General features: G+C 37.8%; 1 protein-coding gene and 1 pseudogene across 6 annotated transcripts; one reads left to right on the forward strand and one right to left on the reverse strand.

Annotated features, from left to right (window-relative positions):
• Positions 1-1,165: 1,165 nt before the first annotated feature.
• Positions 1,166-15,234, reverse strand: LOC104892239 (WRKY transcription factor 22). Of its 6 annotated transcripts, none has more exons than XM_048645181.2 (5): positions 14,995-15,234; positions 13,799-13,870; positions 2,668-2,950; positions 2,407-2,526; positions 1,166-1,806 (listed from the first exon to the last, which is right to left on the reverse strand). In XM_048645181.2, exons 3-5 carry the CDS (start codon positions 2,913-2,915, stop codon positions 1,419-1,421), a joined length of 756 nt encoding a protein of 251 aa, XP_048501138.1. In that variant the 5' UTR covers positions 2,916-2,950; positions 13,799-13,870; positions 14,995-15,234; the 3' UTR covers positions 1,166-1,418. The 6 variants fall into 6 exon arrangements, with proteins under 6 accessions (XP_048501138.1, XP_048501135.1, XP_048501140.1 ...); XM_048645178.2 differs by having other exon boundaries at positions 2,668-2,988; XM_048645183.2 differs by lacking the exon at positions 13,799-13,870.
• LOC109134872 (uncharacterized) lies at positions 5,248-12,130 on the forward strand (annotated as a pseudogene).
• Positions 15,235-18,178: the final 2,944 nt, after the last annotated feature.

Genomic DNA, 18,178 nt, shown 5'->3' on the forward strand with positions numbered 1-18,178 from the left:
CATATTTATTGTCTAACAAGAAAATAAGATTACTAGAATAATTAATTTTGTTATCTTCATAATATTATTCCTATTTATATTTAGTAGTTGTCGGAATGTCTAAGGACATATCTATACAAATATATTAAAAGACATGCATAAACAAGAAATTGCGCCACGTGGCGCTCTCCCTAGGGAGGTTTAGTTCGTGTAATCCATGTACAATAAAAAATTTAGAAATTGTATAGTATAGGGTTTGATCCCAAGACCTCAAGTACATTTACTAAAGTCTTAACCACTAGAATAAGTTGTATTTTGTGTTATTATTATAAAGTATTATATTAATAAATGAAAGTTTTTCTTATCCGAGGCGTAGCCCGGCCTAATAACTAGTTCCTTCATTACAAAGAGTCTTCTGTTTAAACAGATGATTCTACATAATATAGAAAAGATGGACAAAATATTCGAAAAAGATGAATTAGTACTTTCTGAAGATGAGCTTGTAGTCTAAAAAAGAAAGAAAACTTGGATTATAACAAAATGGAATTTCAATTGAATCGAAATCAACTGCAAACATATATGGCTTGTATGCTCTTAATATAACGATATGTACACACCTTACTTCCAGCAATTTGCAAATTATATACTTCCTCCGTGTTTTTAGATGTTACAATTTTCAAATCACGGACTCCTTGGTCATTGTTGAAGAGAAGAGAGATAGAGATAGAGAGAAAGAGAAACAAAAGGGTCCCATGTGAACATATGATAGGAGAAAGATAGAGAGAAGTTATTACCCAAAATAAAAGTATAACATCTAATTTAAAACATTCTAAAATAAAAAGTGTAACATCTAACTAAAAACAAACGGAGGAAGTATATCAAATGACTATAGTCTAGAATGAGAAACGAAAGAGAAGAAAAAGAGACGGAAACGGCGGCACATAGATCAATGAATAATCTCTATTATATAAGGCAACACATGGGGAACACCAAAAAATAGAAAAAGGAATAAAAGAAAAAAAAATAGGGAGATAGCTAACTTTCATTTTGAATGAAAAAGGGGGGAAAGTAGAACATTTAAACTAAATATTAGTTTTTGAGAAAACAAAATGTAAAGACAGTTTTTCTACCCAATTAATTCCATTTTCTACTTCATATGCTATCACAAGCTATCGCACCTATTGCGTGCATGTAAGGCTAGTGTACATGTAAATGAAGAAAGTTTCATGAGGCGGCTATCTTTACAACATCTAACAGTACATATATAAGTTCCCCCAAATTCTAACAAAAAGCATGCCATGCCTTCAAATGAATTAACACTAATCATATCTATCTAATTACAACACCATATTGATTTAATGACTTGTGCTCATCAAGAAACATATATCCAACGTGAAAAGATAGATCAATATGATTCATTAGAATCCCATTAAGTTTGATTAATTATAGAAGTCCATATGTAATCCTTCCAAATAGTCTAAACCTGCAAAAAAATCATCATTTTCTCCTACAAATCCAGCACTTCCATCATCATCATCACCTCTTAGGGCAAAAACTCCATCATTATTCAGTGATGGTTCCAAGTTTGTAGACGACCTCACCAAATTTAAAGTGTTTTGTGACTCGTTCGTCGTAATAGCTTTGGATGTAGCATGGTTATTATTAAACCTTCGAGCAGAACGTCCAGCTTGAGAATGGCGACGAGTCGGATAAGGATGATTATGTTCTTCCATGTAGGTTATTAGGAATAATCCTGGGTCACTAGTGCTTTGTTCCACTTGTTTTCTAGCCGAACATCCTCCTGGATAGCTGCATCTATAATAGCTCCTGCTTTATATCAAGATGTTCACAAATGAAAGGTATTAAGTTGTGAATCAAAATCACACATAGTACAGCCTCGGCTTCTTAAACAACTACTTTTACCAAACCCTACACGTATATTCAATGAATTTATTCATTTCATGAGCTATACTTATAAGTGTTGAATAGTGACGACTTTTCAGTTTCAGTCGACTTATCATTTTCAGTTCACATTCAGTTAGTGTCATCGAACTTTGTGTGTTTCAAGGATAACCCTTGTAGGATTACATCAAATCCTTATAGGATTACTCGTATAATCAATGAATTTATTCATTTCATGAGCTATACTTATAAATGCTGAATAGTGACTTTTCAGTTTCAGTCGACTTATCATTTTCAGTTCACATTCAGTTAGTGTCATCGAACTTTGTGTGTATCAAGGATAACCCTTGTAGGATTACATCAAATCTGGTCAAAACAAACTATAGTGTGAACTGAACATCATATCACTGAAATTTGGAATTAAAAAAAAGTTGACCTTCAAACTAAGTTTCACTGAAAGTCATAGTTTGGTACATGTGCACTGTACGTCTATCATATGAAAGAGATCTTAAAAGGGGAAAGAACCTTGGATAAGGTGAGCCCTTGATGACCTTTTCGCCGTATTTCCTCCAGTTCCATTTATCACACAAAACACGATCTCCACCTTCTTGTTGAACCACCTTAATGATCTTATGTTTGTTTTTCCTGTTTAAGCATAAAATCAAGCCATATAACATCAAATAAACTAACTTGTTTGAGACTAATATATAGTTATTCACTTCGCAGTAATAAATAAATGGCGGTAATAGTAATGAGTTCATACTTTAAAAAAAGAACTAAACAAACCTTCTTTTCGATATAGTTATAGCTCGAGTATGATTGTCGATTGGTTTCTCCTTTGGTTCATGTGTTGGACTTTTAGTGTACAAATCAAAGCTCATCATCATTGAAGAAGAACTATCAACGATTTTTTGTGGAGATATTGTTGATGAACTTTCACAACTAAGTTGTTGAAGCTCGTTGAATTCGACCGCCTCATTTTCATTGCTCAATGATTCAATCCAAGCATCATAAGAAGGCATGATGTTGTACATGGTGTTGGTAGTAGTAGTGATTGATCTTCCTTTGACTACAGCATGCAAATCCCAGTCACTTGTTCTATCAAAACTGAACTCACTCATCATTTTTTTTGGAATTTATTTGGTATATGTAACTTTTATAACAACTATTTCATTAATTTCATCAAGGCAAAAATAAAAAATGGACTAGTTTGGTGATGAGGTATAATATTGCATTGAGTAGCTATTTATGTAGGAGAGTTGAGGAAATGTATAGTGGCTTTAAGAGGAGGAATGTGGTGGAGAAGAAATAAATTTTTGGTTTTTTTTATGGATTTTGATTGGAATAGGTTGACTTGTTGAAATTGTCAAAGAGTTTGATTTTAGGTTTTTTTGTTTTGTTTAATATATATATTGACAATATAACTTTTGAATGTTTGACTTTTTGTTTGCTGTGTCTAGGCTGTGTGCGAACTGCGAAGTGCCACTATGTAACGATACATCGGTACAAACCCGCAATTCGTGCTTATAATTCACCGATGTCCTAATCTTCCTTCTATAAGCCACTAGCTTTTTTGCATATGTGTATATCATATTGTAGACACTAAAAATTTATTAGTGTTTTACATGAAAATAAATTAATTATCATTGAGCTAAAATAAATATGATTAGCCCAATTTAATTAATTTAGCCCACTCAAATTACATATCCAAATTAGATTAAACAAATACAATTTGGGTTATAAAGTATTGGGCTAGCCCAGATTATTAGTCCAAATAAGGTGGTCAAGTGGCAAAGGTAAAAAGACTTCCAAGTCATAAACGGGCCCAAACCCATAAATTACCAAGTCCATGAAGGGATCTCCATTCCCTATAAATAGACCTCACATCTCTCAGTTGAGGGGACGGAAAAATCATTATTCTCAAGAGCTCATAAAATTCTCTTAGAATTCTCTCTGCAATTAGTCAACAAGCACATCAAAACTGTGCCGACTATTTAAATACACCCAAACATATTCGACTGAGATTCAAGCTTTGTCAGCCCTCATTCGAATATACCCAAACAAAACTCAAACTCAGGTTGACGTCGACAAAACGTCATCCCACACTCAAACTCAAATTGACGTTGACAACAGGTCAGTCTACATTCAACTCCACGTCGACACCAACACGTGTCACTCTCAAGCTACGAAACAGAATCAGAGGACTTAGTTTATTTTTCATTATAAACTGTTTACAGAGATTGTACTCAATACATTTATTGAAATATAATTTCTTTGTTACTTTATTTCTCGTCTTATTTATTTCGACTCGAAATTTTGTGTATACAGATTTTGGCACGCTCGGTGGGACCATCTCTGCCTCTCATCTCTGTTTCGTCATCAACAACAAATCTGAGAAATGGCCTCAAGCAAGAACATCTCTCAATCTTCTGAAAATCTGCTGACACCCCACGAAAATCTGTAACGTTGGGTGATTATATGGATGATATGACTCTTGGTTTTCGTACCAGAGGAATGAAGAAGGCTGCTATTGCTGCCGCCGCTGCAAAGCTCCGAACTGCGAACGTTCCTACCAGGCCAAGAAAGCTCTCTAAGCCTATTGCTACCGAATCATCTGTCGTGCATGGCTCATACAAGGAGCGTGAAACCCCTGTGTTTGGCTCAATCGCTTTGGCTGAACGTGAGCCATCATTGATTGCTTCTCAAATATGGAAGCAACTCTCATCTGATAAGTCAGACAGACTGACTGTCCACACTAGCCCCTCTTTGACCCACTCAATGTGGGGAGTGACGATGAGACAAGTGATGACATTGTTGACTCATCGCCTCTAAAGATTATCAACTTAGAGGAACCCTTACTCTCTCAGTCGAACACTGCTGCTGTTATGGTGACTTCGGCTAAGACAGTTGAGGAACAACTTGCTGAAATGAATAGCCTACTCCAAAAATTAATGAAAGATGGAGAAGAAAAAGATGCTCAAATCCGACTCCAAAATGAGCAAATCGCTGCCCTCAACAAGAAACTTGAGGGAGACGACGCAGCATCAAGACTGGATGGGGTGAAAGCGAAGGCGATAGTGGTGAAGACGATCGCCGCCCACCCACAGCTCGACAACTTGAGTTATTAGTAGCTCACGCTATCAAAAATCAACTCGGGGAAAGTTCTCAAGGAGTCATCGGTATGTAAAGCCTTATACCAAAAGAATTGACAAGCTGCAATGCCACTTGGCTATCAGCCCCCAAGTTCCAGCATTTCGATGGGAAAGGAAATCCTAAGCAACACATTGCTCACTTTGTGGAAACATGCAATAATGCTGGTACCACAGATGATTTCCTGGTCAAACAATTCGTTCGTTCCTTAAAGGCATGGCCTTTGACTGGTACACTGATTTACCCTCACAATCCATCGACAGTTGGGATCAAATGGAGGAGGAATTCCTGAACAGGTTCTATAGCACTCGACGTATTGTCAGTATGACTGAACTAACTAAGACTCACCAGTGGAAGGATGAGCCAGTCATCGATTACATCAATCGTTGGCGCGCATTGAGTCTAGAGTGTAAAGATCGCCTGACTGAAGTCTCTGCTGTTGAGATGTGCATTCAAGGGATGGATTGGGACTTGCTTTATATTTTGCAAGGTATAAAGCCTAGGACTTTTCAGGAGTTGGCTACGCGAGCTCATGACATGGAGCTTACCATTGCCAACAATAGAGGCAAAAGCAACACTTCTTCAGAGTACAAGAAAGAGAAGAAGGATTTTAAGAAAACTGACAAGACTGCCAAAAGTTCGACTAAGGAGTCAATGTCGATCACGACTACCTCCTCGCCTGTCAAGATCTCTAGCAAGGCTGGTACTGAAAACAATAAGGGTTCACCTTCCAAAGAACCTAGGAAAAATAGGCCAACCTTGAAAGAACTCCAAGCAAAGAAATATCCATTTCCAGACTCTGATTTATCAGGGATGTTAGATGATTTGCTTGAAAACAAAGTCATTGAATTGCCCGAAGCTAAGCGTCCTGCGGAGGTCGGTAGGACTTCTGATCCTAACTACTGTCGGTACCACAGGCTGATTAGTCATCCTATAGAAAAGTGTATAACACTCAAGGAGAGAATCATGCAACTTGCAAAGGATGGGAAGATTGTATTGGATTTTGATGAAGTTGTCGAAGCTAATCATGCCTCTGCAATGTTAGATTCTTATTGGGAGGCTCAAACTTTGCAGTTTGGGAGTCTGGAGCCAGTAATTGTACATGTGTTGCGACCAGTTCTTCAAGTTGATGAGGTGCCATTTATTGAGCACAGTAGCCCAACTAGCAACCAACAAGAAGAGGATGACGAAGGGTGGACGTTAGTCACTAGAAGGAGGCCTAGACGACAGTCGAAGCCTCAACCAAAGGTTGCTTGTCGTAAGAAGAAGCACCAAAAAAGGAAAAGCTCAAGACGCTCGAAAGAAAAGAAAAAGTCAAAAAAGCATACTAAACAACAAGTATTGCCATTGACTTACTTGAACAAGACCCACTTACTCCTGTAATCTTGAAAGAATTCTTTCCTGAAGATTACTTTACTACGGTTACTGTTAATGCTACCTCATTCGTTGAGAATAATGAAGAAAAAGAAGAAGAGGGAGATCAAGAGAAGGTTAAAGAAAATGAAGTCTCTGTTAAAGTGACTGTTCAACATTCAGGGTCAGAGATAGATCCAAAGATATTATCTATCTTAGAAGCTCTTCCTACACGCATGGGATGGAGGCAGATCTTTCATTTGCCTCGAGAAATGTGTCGACAGGTGGCTCTTGCACTTCAGCATCCAGAACTATACCTTGACAAAGTGAAAGATGCTGGAGAGCCAATAGAAAGTTCGGCTAAATGCACGTCATGTAATTTTGCCTTAGCCTTCACTGATGAAGACTTATTGTTGGGTTCAAAACCTCACAACCGACCCTTGTTTGTTGCTGGTTATATTTTTGGCCAGAGAGTGAATCGTATCTTAGTGGATGGAGGTTCAGCTGTCAACATCATGCCAAAGTCCACCATGATTGATTTGGGGATCACTATGGAAGATCTTTCTGATAGTCGTCTAATGATCCAGGGGTTCAATTTGAACAGTCAGCGTGCCATAGGCATAATACGTCTTAACCTTGTGATGGGAGAGTTAACATCATCTACTCTCTTCCATGTCATAGATACAAAGACGTCATATAAAATGTTGCTTGGACGACCATGGTTACACGAAAATGGGGTGGTCGCATCAACCCTTCATCAATGTCTGAAATTTTATCGAGGAGGAGAGAAGAAAATAAATGGAGATGTAAAACCCTTTAGCATGACAGATTCGTACTTTGCCGATGCTAAGTTTTTTGAAGATGAAGAACCCTCGAGTGAAATGTTGCCATCTAAAATTCCTTCAACGGGGAAAAGGGGTACAAACAAAAATGGTGACATTCCATCGTCATCAAGCTCTAGGGAGTCAACCACCACTGAGATGCAACAACAAAAATACAGGGAGAAGGTAAAAGAAGAAGTTGTTGCTCAACCCCTTAAAGCAATGAAGAATTCAGTAACTACTCCAGTTTTGCGATATATTCCTAAATCACGTCGTAAGGAAGGGGAATCACCTTTTGCAGGGCATCAGGTCATGAAAGTAGATCCAAAGGAAGAAAAAGGAGTAGATGAGACTACTCTCCAATGTTTAAAGCAAGAAGTGGTTGTTCCTTTGCCTAGAGCCAACCACAATCAAATTGCTAAGCCTCCGACATCGGAATCTGTTGATCAATCTAGGAGAAAATGGCTTAACAAGGGTAAATTTGACCCAAACGCTTATAAGCTCTTGGCGAACTCTGGTTATGACTTCGAAAATCCAGCGTCCATGGGAAATGTTATTGAGGTTAAGCCTCATGGAATCAATGACACACAAAAGAGATTACAAGAATATGGCGTTGAGGTACGTCCGACTAAAGTTGGTTTGGGATTTGAAGCTCCAACACCCATCAAAATTTCCGCACGGCGTAGAGGGACAACCTCTTCTTCACAATATATTACTGCGGAGGAAGTCGAAGAAAATGAGGGTGAAGAAGGTGCGACCCAGCAAAAAATATCGGTCTTTGATCGAATACAGTCGCCTGTCATAAAGAACCATACATCGGTTTTTGACAGACTTGGTGGACATGAGCTAAATGAAGGTGTGAAACCAAAAACACGAACACCCTTACAAGCTTCTCGATTCTCTAAGAAGAAGGCATCTGTCTTTAAACGTCTTGGCGCATCGACCTCAATTGATAAACAACCAAGACGGTCGGTACTAAGTCGCATCACAAGAAGCAAAGATGAAGTCAAAGGCGAGGACGCACCTCAAAGTGTTATTCCATCTCGCATGAGGCGTACACAGGTGGTAGACATCATTGAACATACACCTTTGAAAGCCAAAGGTCGTGTCATAGTGTTAACAAATCAAAGGAGTTCGCCTAGTCAAGAAAAAGAAAAGGATGTTGAATTTGTTTCTTCAAACCATATCACAGGGCATGAGGCTCCTGAAAGTGACGAGGAGATGGAAACAGATGAGGCTCCTAAAACTCTTGAAGATGGGGGGCAAGCCACCGTTGATGAGTTAAAAGAGTTAAACCTTGGAACTCAAGAAGAGCCACGCCCTGTCTACGTCAGCGCTTCTCTTACCCAACAAGAAGAACAAAAATATTCCATGTTACTCTCTGACTATAAAGACGTATTTGCATGGAGCTATAAGGAGATGCCAGGACTCGACCCGAAAGTCGCTGTCCATCGTTTAGCCATCAAAAAGGGTGTCAGTCCAAAGAAGCAATCTCAAAGACGTTTCAGGCCAGAACTAATTCCTGAAATTGAGGCAGAAGTAAACAAGCTCATTGATGCAGGATTTATTCGTGAAGTCAAGTACCCTACTTGGATAGCAAACATTGTGCCAGTACGAAAGAAAAATGGACAGTTACGAGTTTGTGTGGACTTCCGCGATTTAATGAGGCTGTCCAAAGGATGATTTCCCACTCCCCGTAACGGAAATCATGATTGATGCTACCACTGGTCATGAGGCTTTGTCATTTATGGATTGTACTGCTGGATACAATCAAATCCACATGGCTCCTGAAGATCAAGAAGCAACTGCATTTCGTACCCCTAAAGGGATATTCTGTTACAAAGTTATGCCTTTCGGCTTGAAAAATGCCGGAGCTACGTATCAGCGTGCAATGCAGAAAATTTTCGAAGATATGATGCATCAAATTGTGGAATGCTACGTAGACGACTTGGTGGTAAAGTCTAAGAAGAAGGAGAATCATTTACATGACCTTCGTCAAGTCTTCGAAAGATTGCGAAAATGGAAATTAAAGATGAACCCTCTCAAGTGCGCTTTCGGCGTCACCTCAGGAAAGTTTCTAGGCTTCATTGTCAGGCACAGGGGCATTGAAATTGATCAAGCAAAGATTAAGGCCATCCAAGAGATGCCTGAACCTAAGAACCTCAAGGAGTTGCGTGGCCTCCAAGGGCGTCTCGCTTACATTCGAAGGTTTATTTCCAATTTGGCAGGCAGATGTCATCCTTTTAGTCATCTCATGAAAAAGGATGCCCCATTCAAATGGGATGACTCATGTAAAAAGGCCTTCGAAAGTATCAAGAAGTATTTGTCTTCTCCCCCCGTCTTGGGGGCACCAATAAAAGGGAAACCACTCATCCTTTATATCGCGGCGCAGGAGCGATCCCTGGGGGCAATGTGTGCTCAAGAGCAAGAAGATCGTAAGGAGACAGCTCTTTATTATTTAAGCCGAACTTTGGTGGGTGCTGAATTGAATTACTCCCCCATTGAAAAAATTTGCCTTGCTTTGATTTTTGCAATCCAAAAATTAAGACATTACATGCAAGCACATACAGTTCATGTCATCTCAAGGTCTGACCCAATAAAATACATTCTCTCAAGGCCCGTGTTGTCTGGCAGACTTGCAAAGTGGGCTATGCTTCTGAAACAATATGACATTGTGTATGTTCCGCAAAAGGCTGTCAAGGGGCAAGCGATAGCAGATTTTTTCGCGGACCACCCAGTCCCTGCAGAATGGGAGATATCAGATGATTTGCCAGGTGAAGACGTGTTTTTCATTGAAATACTCCCACCTTGGAAAATGTACTTTGACGGTGCCGCTCGTCATGACGGTGCGGGAGCTGGAGTTGTCTTCATTTCTCCAGAAAAGTGTATACTGCCATACTCTTTTATGCTAACTCAACTGTGCTCCAATAATATGGCTGAGTACCAAGCACTCATAATAGGCCTCCAAATGGCAATCGAAATGGGACTTAGAGATTTAGACATTCACGGGGACTCCCAATTGGTCCTAAAACAACTATCAGGTGAATATGAAGTCAAAAAGAATGATTTAATCCCTTGTCAAAGGCAAGCATCACAATTGCTTGACAAACTCGATACCGTCAAGTTAGAACATGTTCCAAGGAGTGCCAACAAGATGGCTGACGCGCTAGCTGGGCTTGCAGCCACTTTGGCACTGGGGGCAGAAGAAAGAATGTATGTACCCGTTTGCAAACAATGGGTTGTTACTCCTGATGACGATGGTGTTGACGAATATGCTGAAGAAGTCGACATAATCTCTGTCTATCAAATCGACAAAGAAGATTGGCGTCAACCAATTATCGATTATTTGGAACATGAAAAATTGCCAAGTGATCCAAAACAATAAGACAGAGATTCGTCGTCGAGCCTCACGATTTATATATTATAAGGGGACTCTCTATCGACGATCCTTTCATGGTCTTTGGTTAAGATGTCTTGGAGATGAAGAAGCAAAACAAACCATGGAGGAAGCTCACTCTGGAGTCTGTGGCGCTCATCAGTCTGGTCCAAAACTACATGACCGTATTAAAAGAATGGGTTACTATTGGCCAACCATGGTACAAGATAGCATGGACTATGCAAAGAAATGTGAAGCCTGCCAATTTCACGCTAACTTCATTCATCAACCTCCAGAGCCATTGCACCCCACAGTCGCATCCTGGCCATTTGAAGCATGGGGACTCGATGTAGTTGGCCCAATTACACCAAAGTCATCTGCTGGACAAGCATATATTTTGGCAGCGACTGATTATTTTTCTAAGTGGGCAGAAGCCATCCCCCTACGTGAAGTGAAAAAAGAAAATGTTGTTGACTTCATTCGTACTCACATCATCTACAGATATGGTGTACCCCAACGAATTGTCACGGACAATGGAACACCATTTTACAATAAGTTGATGAAAAACTTATGTGAGAAGTTTAAATTCACACAACATAGATCATCAATGTACAATGCACCTGCAAATGGTTTAGCTGAAGCGTTCAACAAGACACTTTGTAGTTTATTGAGCAAAGTGGTCGCCAAGTCCAAACGTGATTGGCATGAAAGAATAGGGGAAGCTTTATGGGCATATAGAACGACATATAAATCAGCAACACAATCAACCCCATACTCGTTGGTGTATGGCGTTGAGGCAGTTCTCCCCCTAGAACTTCAAATTCCATCATTGCGAATTGCCATACAGGAAGGCTTGACGTCTGATGAAAATGATAAACTCCGACTTGCTGAGTTGGAGGCGCTTGACGAAAAAAGACTCCAAGCACAACAAAAATCTGAGTGCTACCAAGTTCGCCTGTCACGCGCTTTCAATAAGAAAGTTCGACCTCGCTCCTTTCAAGTAGGAGACATGGTCCTAGCAATTAAGAGACCCATCATTATTTCTCGCAAGACGGGAAGTAAATTCAGTTCTAAATGGGATGGTCCATACGTTGTCAAAGAGGTGTACACTAATGGGGCCTATAAAATTGTTGACGCTGACGGATTACGGGTGGGGCCTATCAACGGCAAGTTTCTGAAGCGCTACTACTCATGAAAAGTAAGAACATCGTTAACTCCTAAGCAAGAGGATAAACTGCATATGTTGAAAGAAATAAAGGTGCATTTGAACTACGTTGGCTTGAGCTTGTAAAAGCAATTTGTTGATATTTTACAAGTACGTAGGCAGCTAGGGTAACATAAAAATTACTCGAGTAAAAAATTCAAAAAATTGTAATACTCCTGGCCCGCAAGAGTATAAACTGTGAACGACGAAATAAAAAAACTAAAAAATTGTAATACTCCTGGCCTGCAAGAGTCTAAACTGTGAACGGCGAAATAAAAAAAAAAAACAAAAATTGTAATACTCCTGGCCCGCAAGAGTCTAAACTGCACACCAACAAATTCTAACTCCCAAGCAAGAGTCTAAACTGCACACCAAGAAAAGAAAAAAAAAATTCTAACTCCCAAGCAAGAGTCTAAACGGCACACCAAAAAAAAAATTCTAACTCCCAAACAAGAGTCTAAACTGCACACCAAAAAATTCTAACTCCCAAGCAAGAGTCTAAATTGCACACCAAAAAAATCTAACTCCTAAGCAAGAGTGTAAACTGCATATCCAAGCAAAAGACAAAGAAAATTTGAACTCCCAAGTAAGAGTTTAAATTGCACACACACCAAAAAAAAGTTCTAACTCCTAGCCCACAAGAATGCAAACAGTGAAGGACGACATCAAAACAAAAGCAATTTTTGGGTTAACGAACAATCATTTAACAAAACAAAAAATCATGGGTTAGACAACATACCTCGAGGGTGAGATTGACTGTCTTCAAGGGACTGTCTGGAGGTGTCAGTGTCGCAGTGCTAAAGACATATGAATAACACCCCTGACAGGCTCACAGTGCTAAAGACATGTGGCCCATCACGACGGAATCCCTGCCTTCGTCTTTGTCTTCAAGGGACTGTCTGGAGGTGTCAGTGTCGCAGTGCTAAAGACATATGAATAACACCCCTGATAGGCTTACAGTGCTAAAGACATGTGGCCCATCACGACGGAATCCCTGCCTTCGTCTTCGTCTTCAAGGGACTGTCTGGAGGTGTCAGTGTCGCAGTGCTAAAGACATATGAATAACACCCCTGATAGGCTCACAGTGCTAAAGACATGTGGCCCATCACGACGGAATCCCTGCCTTCGTCTTGTCTTCAAGGGACTGTCTGGAGGTGTCAGTGTCGCAGTGCTAAAGACATATGAATAACACCCCTGATAGGCTCACAGTGCTAAAGACATGTGGCCCATCACGACGGAATCCCTGCCTTCGTCTTCGTCTTCAAGGGACTGTCTGGAGGTGTCAGTGTCGCAGTGCTAAAGACATATGAATAACACCCCTGACAGGCTCACAGTGCTAAAGTCATGTGGCCCATCACGACGGAATCCCTACCTTCGTCTTCGTCTTCAAGGGACTGTCTGGAGGTGTCAGTGTCGCAGTGCTAAAGACATATGAATAACACCCCTGACAGGCTCACAGTGCTAAAGACATGTGGCCCATCACGACGGAATCCCTGCCTTCGTCTTCGTCTTCAAGGGACTGTCTGGAGGTGTCAGTGTCGCAGTGCTAAAGACATATGAATAACACCCCTGACAGGCTCACAGTGCTAAAGACATGTGGCCCATCACGACGGAATCCCTGCCTTCGTCTTCAAGGGACTGTCTGGAGGTGTCAGTGTCGCAGTGCTAAAGACATATGAATAACACCCCTGACAGGCTCACAGTGCTAAAGACATGTGGCCCATCACGACGGAATCCCTGCCTTCGTCTTCGTCTTCAAGGGACTGTCTGGAGGTGTCAGTGTTGCAATGCTAAAGACATATGAATAACACCCCTGACAGGCTCACAGTGCTAAAGACATGTGGCCCATCACGACGGAATCCCCGCCTTCGTCTTCGTCTTCAAGTGAACCTGTCATACACAAAAAAAAAAAAAAAAAAAAAACACGGGTACACATGCAAAAAAAAAGTGATATTGTGCAAACAATGCAAACACAATATTTTAGACTAAAAGGGTTTTAAAAAAACTCATCACCTCACTAGTTTTGGGCATCTGCAAAACTTCAAAGTAAATCTAGAAGTTCAGGATCTCACAAAATATGATGTACTGCAAGTCAAACAAAATATGTCAAAAATCCAAACTGTTAAAAAAAAAAAACAAAAAAAAGTTGAAAAAAAAAAACGTGAGCATGTCATCAAAACTCCATACATGGAGTTATAAAGCCTCACAAAATCTCAGAAAAAAAAAAAAAAAAAAAAAAAAAAAAAAAAAACTCAATTTTCTCTCTCCTACCACCACCGCCACTTCATCACACTACACCTACACCTATAATTAATCATCACTCAAAATCCTCATTGACCCATCATCATAACTCATTCATCCCTGATGCTAAATCCAACTCCCCACGCATACTACAACACTCCACTGCTATATATTACCATAAACTCAAAAAAAAAAAAAAAAAAAACAAAAGGGCCAAAACTTTTATGAAACATAGCAGAATGTTGCCTTGCTCTCCTTCTACGGAACGCCATAACCCAATAGCAATCTGTTTATAGTGGGGCTAATTATACCTTAAAGACGTTTAAAAGGGGTAAACATGTCCTTAAGCATACTGTTTATAATTTTTCTAACAATCCTAAGGTATAATAATTAATTTCCGCAATGGAGAAAACTCTGAATTTTGTTGGTGACATTGGAAAACTCGACCGCTTGGATGGGACGAATTTCACTCGTTAGAAGGAGAAGATGAAATTTCTGTTAATTGCTTTAAAGATATTCTATGTTCTGGACAGTAATCTGAAACCATTTCTTGAACCAAGTGACAGACTCGGAACAAATCATGGCCGATCGTAAGAAGCGCGAAGAAGACGAAGTTCTATGCAAGGGCTACATACTGTACCATCTTTTTGATCGCATGGTTGATTTATACACCCCAATTCATAAGGCTAAGGATATATGGGTGTCGCTCGGAAAAAAAATCATCACAAAAGAAACAAAAAGCAAAACTGTGGTGCGGCATGAATTACAAAAAAAAAAAAAAAATCACAAAAGCAATTCCATGTATGATCATCAAGCGTGAGAATTCATAAGACAAACAAAAAGAAAGAAAAAAAAAAAAAATCAAAGTTGCAGCATAATATATCAAGGAAGGCTATGTCCAACAGCCACGTATGGATATATGTTGAGATTAGTTGGAAACAAAATTAAAAAAAAAAAAATCAACTCACCTGTATGTAGTCTTGAATTCTTGATTTGCTTGACAACTTGATACTCATAACTCACTGGTATCCTCAATCAATGGAAGTTCCACGTTGGATTCGTGGAGTTAGCCGACGAGGTTTGGTTAATTTATATCAATATGTGATAAGATTTGTTTTACTTGATAACAAAAAAAAATCCTAACCGAGATGAGATCGGAACTCTCAAGTTCACGACTTGATAGAGTTGTAAAAAATTCAACACTCTATTGGAAAAAAATTTATCAAACAGCACGGTGATTGTCAAACAATTATCATGTCAAACTCAACTTTGTCGAGACCCCGTCACAATTAAACACTTCAAATCGTGAACATGACATGGTCTCGAGGGGGCAATTTGTAGACACTAAAAATTTATTAGTGTTTTACATGAAAATAAATTAATTATCATTGAGCTAAAATAAATATGATTAGCCCAATTTAATTAATTTAGCCCACTCAAATTACATATCCAAATTAGATTAAACAAATACAATTTGGGTTATAAAGTATTGGGCTAGCCCAGATTATTAGTCCAAATAAGGTGGTCAAGTGGCAAAGGTAAAAAGACTTCCAAGTCATAAACGGGCCCAAACCCATAAATTACCAAGTCCATGAAGGGATCTCCATTCCCTATAAATAGACCTCACATCTCTCAGTTGAGGGGACGGAAAAATCATTATTCTCAAGAGCTCATAAAATTCTCTTAGAATTCTCTCTGCAATTAGTCAACAAGCACATCAAAACTGTGCCGACTATTTAAATACACCCAAACATATTCGACTGAGATTCAAGCTTTGTCAGCCCTCATTCGAATATACCCAAACAAAACTCAAACTCAGGTTGACGTCGACAAAACGTCATCCCACACTCGAACTCAAATTGACGTTGACAACAGGTCAGTCTACATTCAACTCCACGTCGACACCAACACGTGTCACTCTCAAGCTACGAAACAGAATCAGAGGACTTAGTTTATTTTTCATTATAAACTGTTTACAGAGATTGTACTCAATACATTTATTGAAATATAATTTCTTTGTTACTTTATTTCTCGTCTTATTTATTTCGACTCGAAATTTTGTGTATATGTTTTTTTTTCAATTACTTATGAAAATTATGAGTATTAGAAAAAATTATTCGAATAGACATTTACAATTATTATAAATTTTTTAAATATATTTTTCTTAAATTAATGTTTTATTGGTGTTTTTAGTTATTATTTATTTATCATTATTTAAATATACTAGATAGTATTGAGAGAAGGACATATAAAGCAAAAGAAAGCTTGTGCTCAAATAAAGTGGCAGAATTTGTGTATCAGGTTTAATCGTTGAATATTAATAAAGTAGAAGAAATTGATTTATAATATTAATTACTGAACAATAATCAACATTTAGATTTTAAAATATTAATAGTATAACTATTAATATGAAATTCAAGTTTCTATTTTTCTTATTGTGTCAATCAAGTTATAGTTTAATTTTCAATCAGGGGCTTTCACATATATATGTAAGAATAGAAAATCATTTTTCTTAATTTAATATTTAATTGATATTTCAAATTCAAATCCATTGTTAACTTATTCAATATATATTGCAAGTAGGATGAAGAAAATAGTATTTAATATATATGACAATTTAAAATTCATTAATGGTATATAAGACTTTTTGTAAGGGGACACCATCTTCCTCCCCTTCACTTATATAATAGAGATAAGGTCGTAAATCGTAATTGCATATTTAGTATTGAACTTGCAATAATAGAGGAAAAATAGAATGTTTACATCAATGAAGGATTTATGAAGAGGAACCCTTAAAAAAAGGAATAGGAAATAAAATGACATTATGCTATTCATATATACAAATACTATTATATAAAAAAGGTGTGTTTGTCAAAGTTTATGTGTCATGGAGAACCCTCCCTCTTGCACTAGAATGCATGATGTCTTGCATTGAACCCCTAACATCTTAGTAAGAATTATGTTCCAGCTTAGGTCAATTAGTTTAAGTTGATAAATCATCAATAATAATATAATTGGTTTTTAGGTTAGATCAAATCAACTAATCTTAATTTGGGCAATAAAATATCAAGTGCAGTTTATTATTACATAAATTTAATCGGTTACAATTAAGTTTTTCCAAGTTTAGCTAGGTCTACATGTACAAAATCTCAGTTAAGGTTGCCTTACAATAATTTATAGTAAGACGGGAGTAATTACATTTAATAGTTACATTTTGACTTTTCATGCTTCCGCTGTAAAATTTTAAGCACTAATATCTCCAATTGTGTATTTGTAAAAAATATATAATAAAAATAAGTTGATATTCAGAAAATATATAATGAGAAAAATTAAAAAACTCTCAAATGATTATATGTTTTCTTATAGCATAAAACACAAATGATGGTCAAAGTGGTAAATGTAAATAATACCAAAAATTGAAGGATAACTACTAAAAAATAATAAATGGAGCATATTTTTTCTCAAAATATTTTAATTATAATATTACTATATCCATTATTTTTTGTTATTCTTACTTTGCCTTGAATGGCCAAACTTCAGCAAAGTGCTTTGACTCAACATGGTCTACTTAATTTAATACAGTGACAGATCTTGGGCCAAAAAATTAAGAGGGACAAGTTTCAAATACCCAACCTCTAAATTGAAAGTTGAATTTTTTAAATATCTATCATATCTAATATGCCAAAAAAAATCGAAAGTCAGGTCCCTACCAACTCCGACTAAGATCCTACACAAGAGCTCATGTACTTGCCAAACCATTATTAGTATCACTCATTTGCTAGCTAGTTTTATTACATTTTCACTTTAGTTTTGATCTTTTATTGTTATTTTAGTTCACAAAAAAGTTAATTTCATGAAGAAAAATTCGATCGATCGGGATATATGAAAAATGAAGTTACTTTATATATGTAGGTGTATTCAATCATGATAAATGAGTTTAATAAACAAGTCTTGACAGAATTGAAATTTTCTAACTCGAGATAAGTCAGATTAGTGTCACACAAAATCAACAAATTTTTAGTAAACTTGATACGAAATCAATATGTGACCTTGCTCATTCGTCAATTTAATTGTATTGTAATGGTAAAGTTTGGTGTAAATATCTCATTTTTGCTTGTCAAACAAGTTGGAGCTTATTTTATGCTATCACGC

The sequence above is a fragment of the Beta vulgaris genome, chromosome 5 (genome assembly GCF_026745355.1).
Source record: "Beta vulgaris subsp. vulgaris cultivar EL10 chromosome 5, EL10.2, whole genome shotgun sequence".
Classification (NCBI taxonomy): domain Eukaryota; kingdom Viridiplantae; phylum Streptophyta; class Magnoliopsida; order Caryophyllales; family Amaranthaceae; genus Beta; species Beta vulgaris.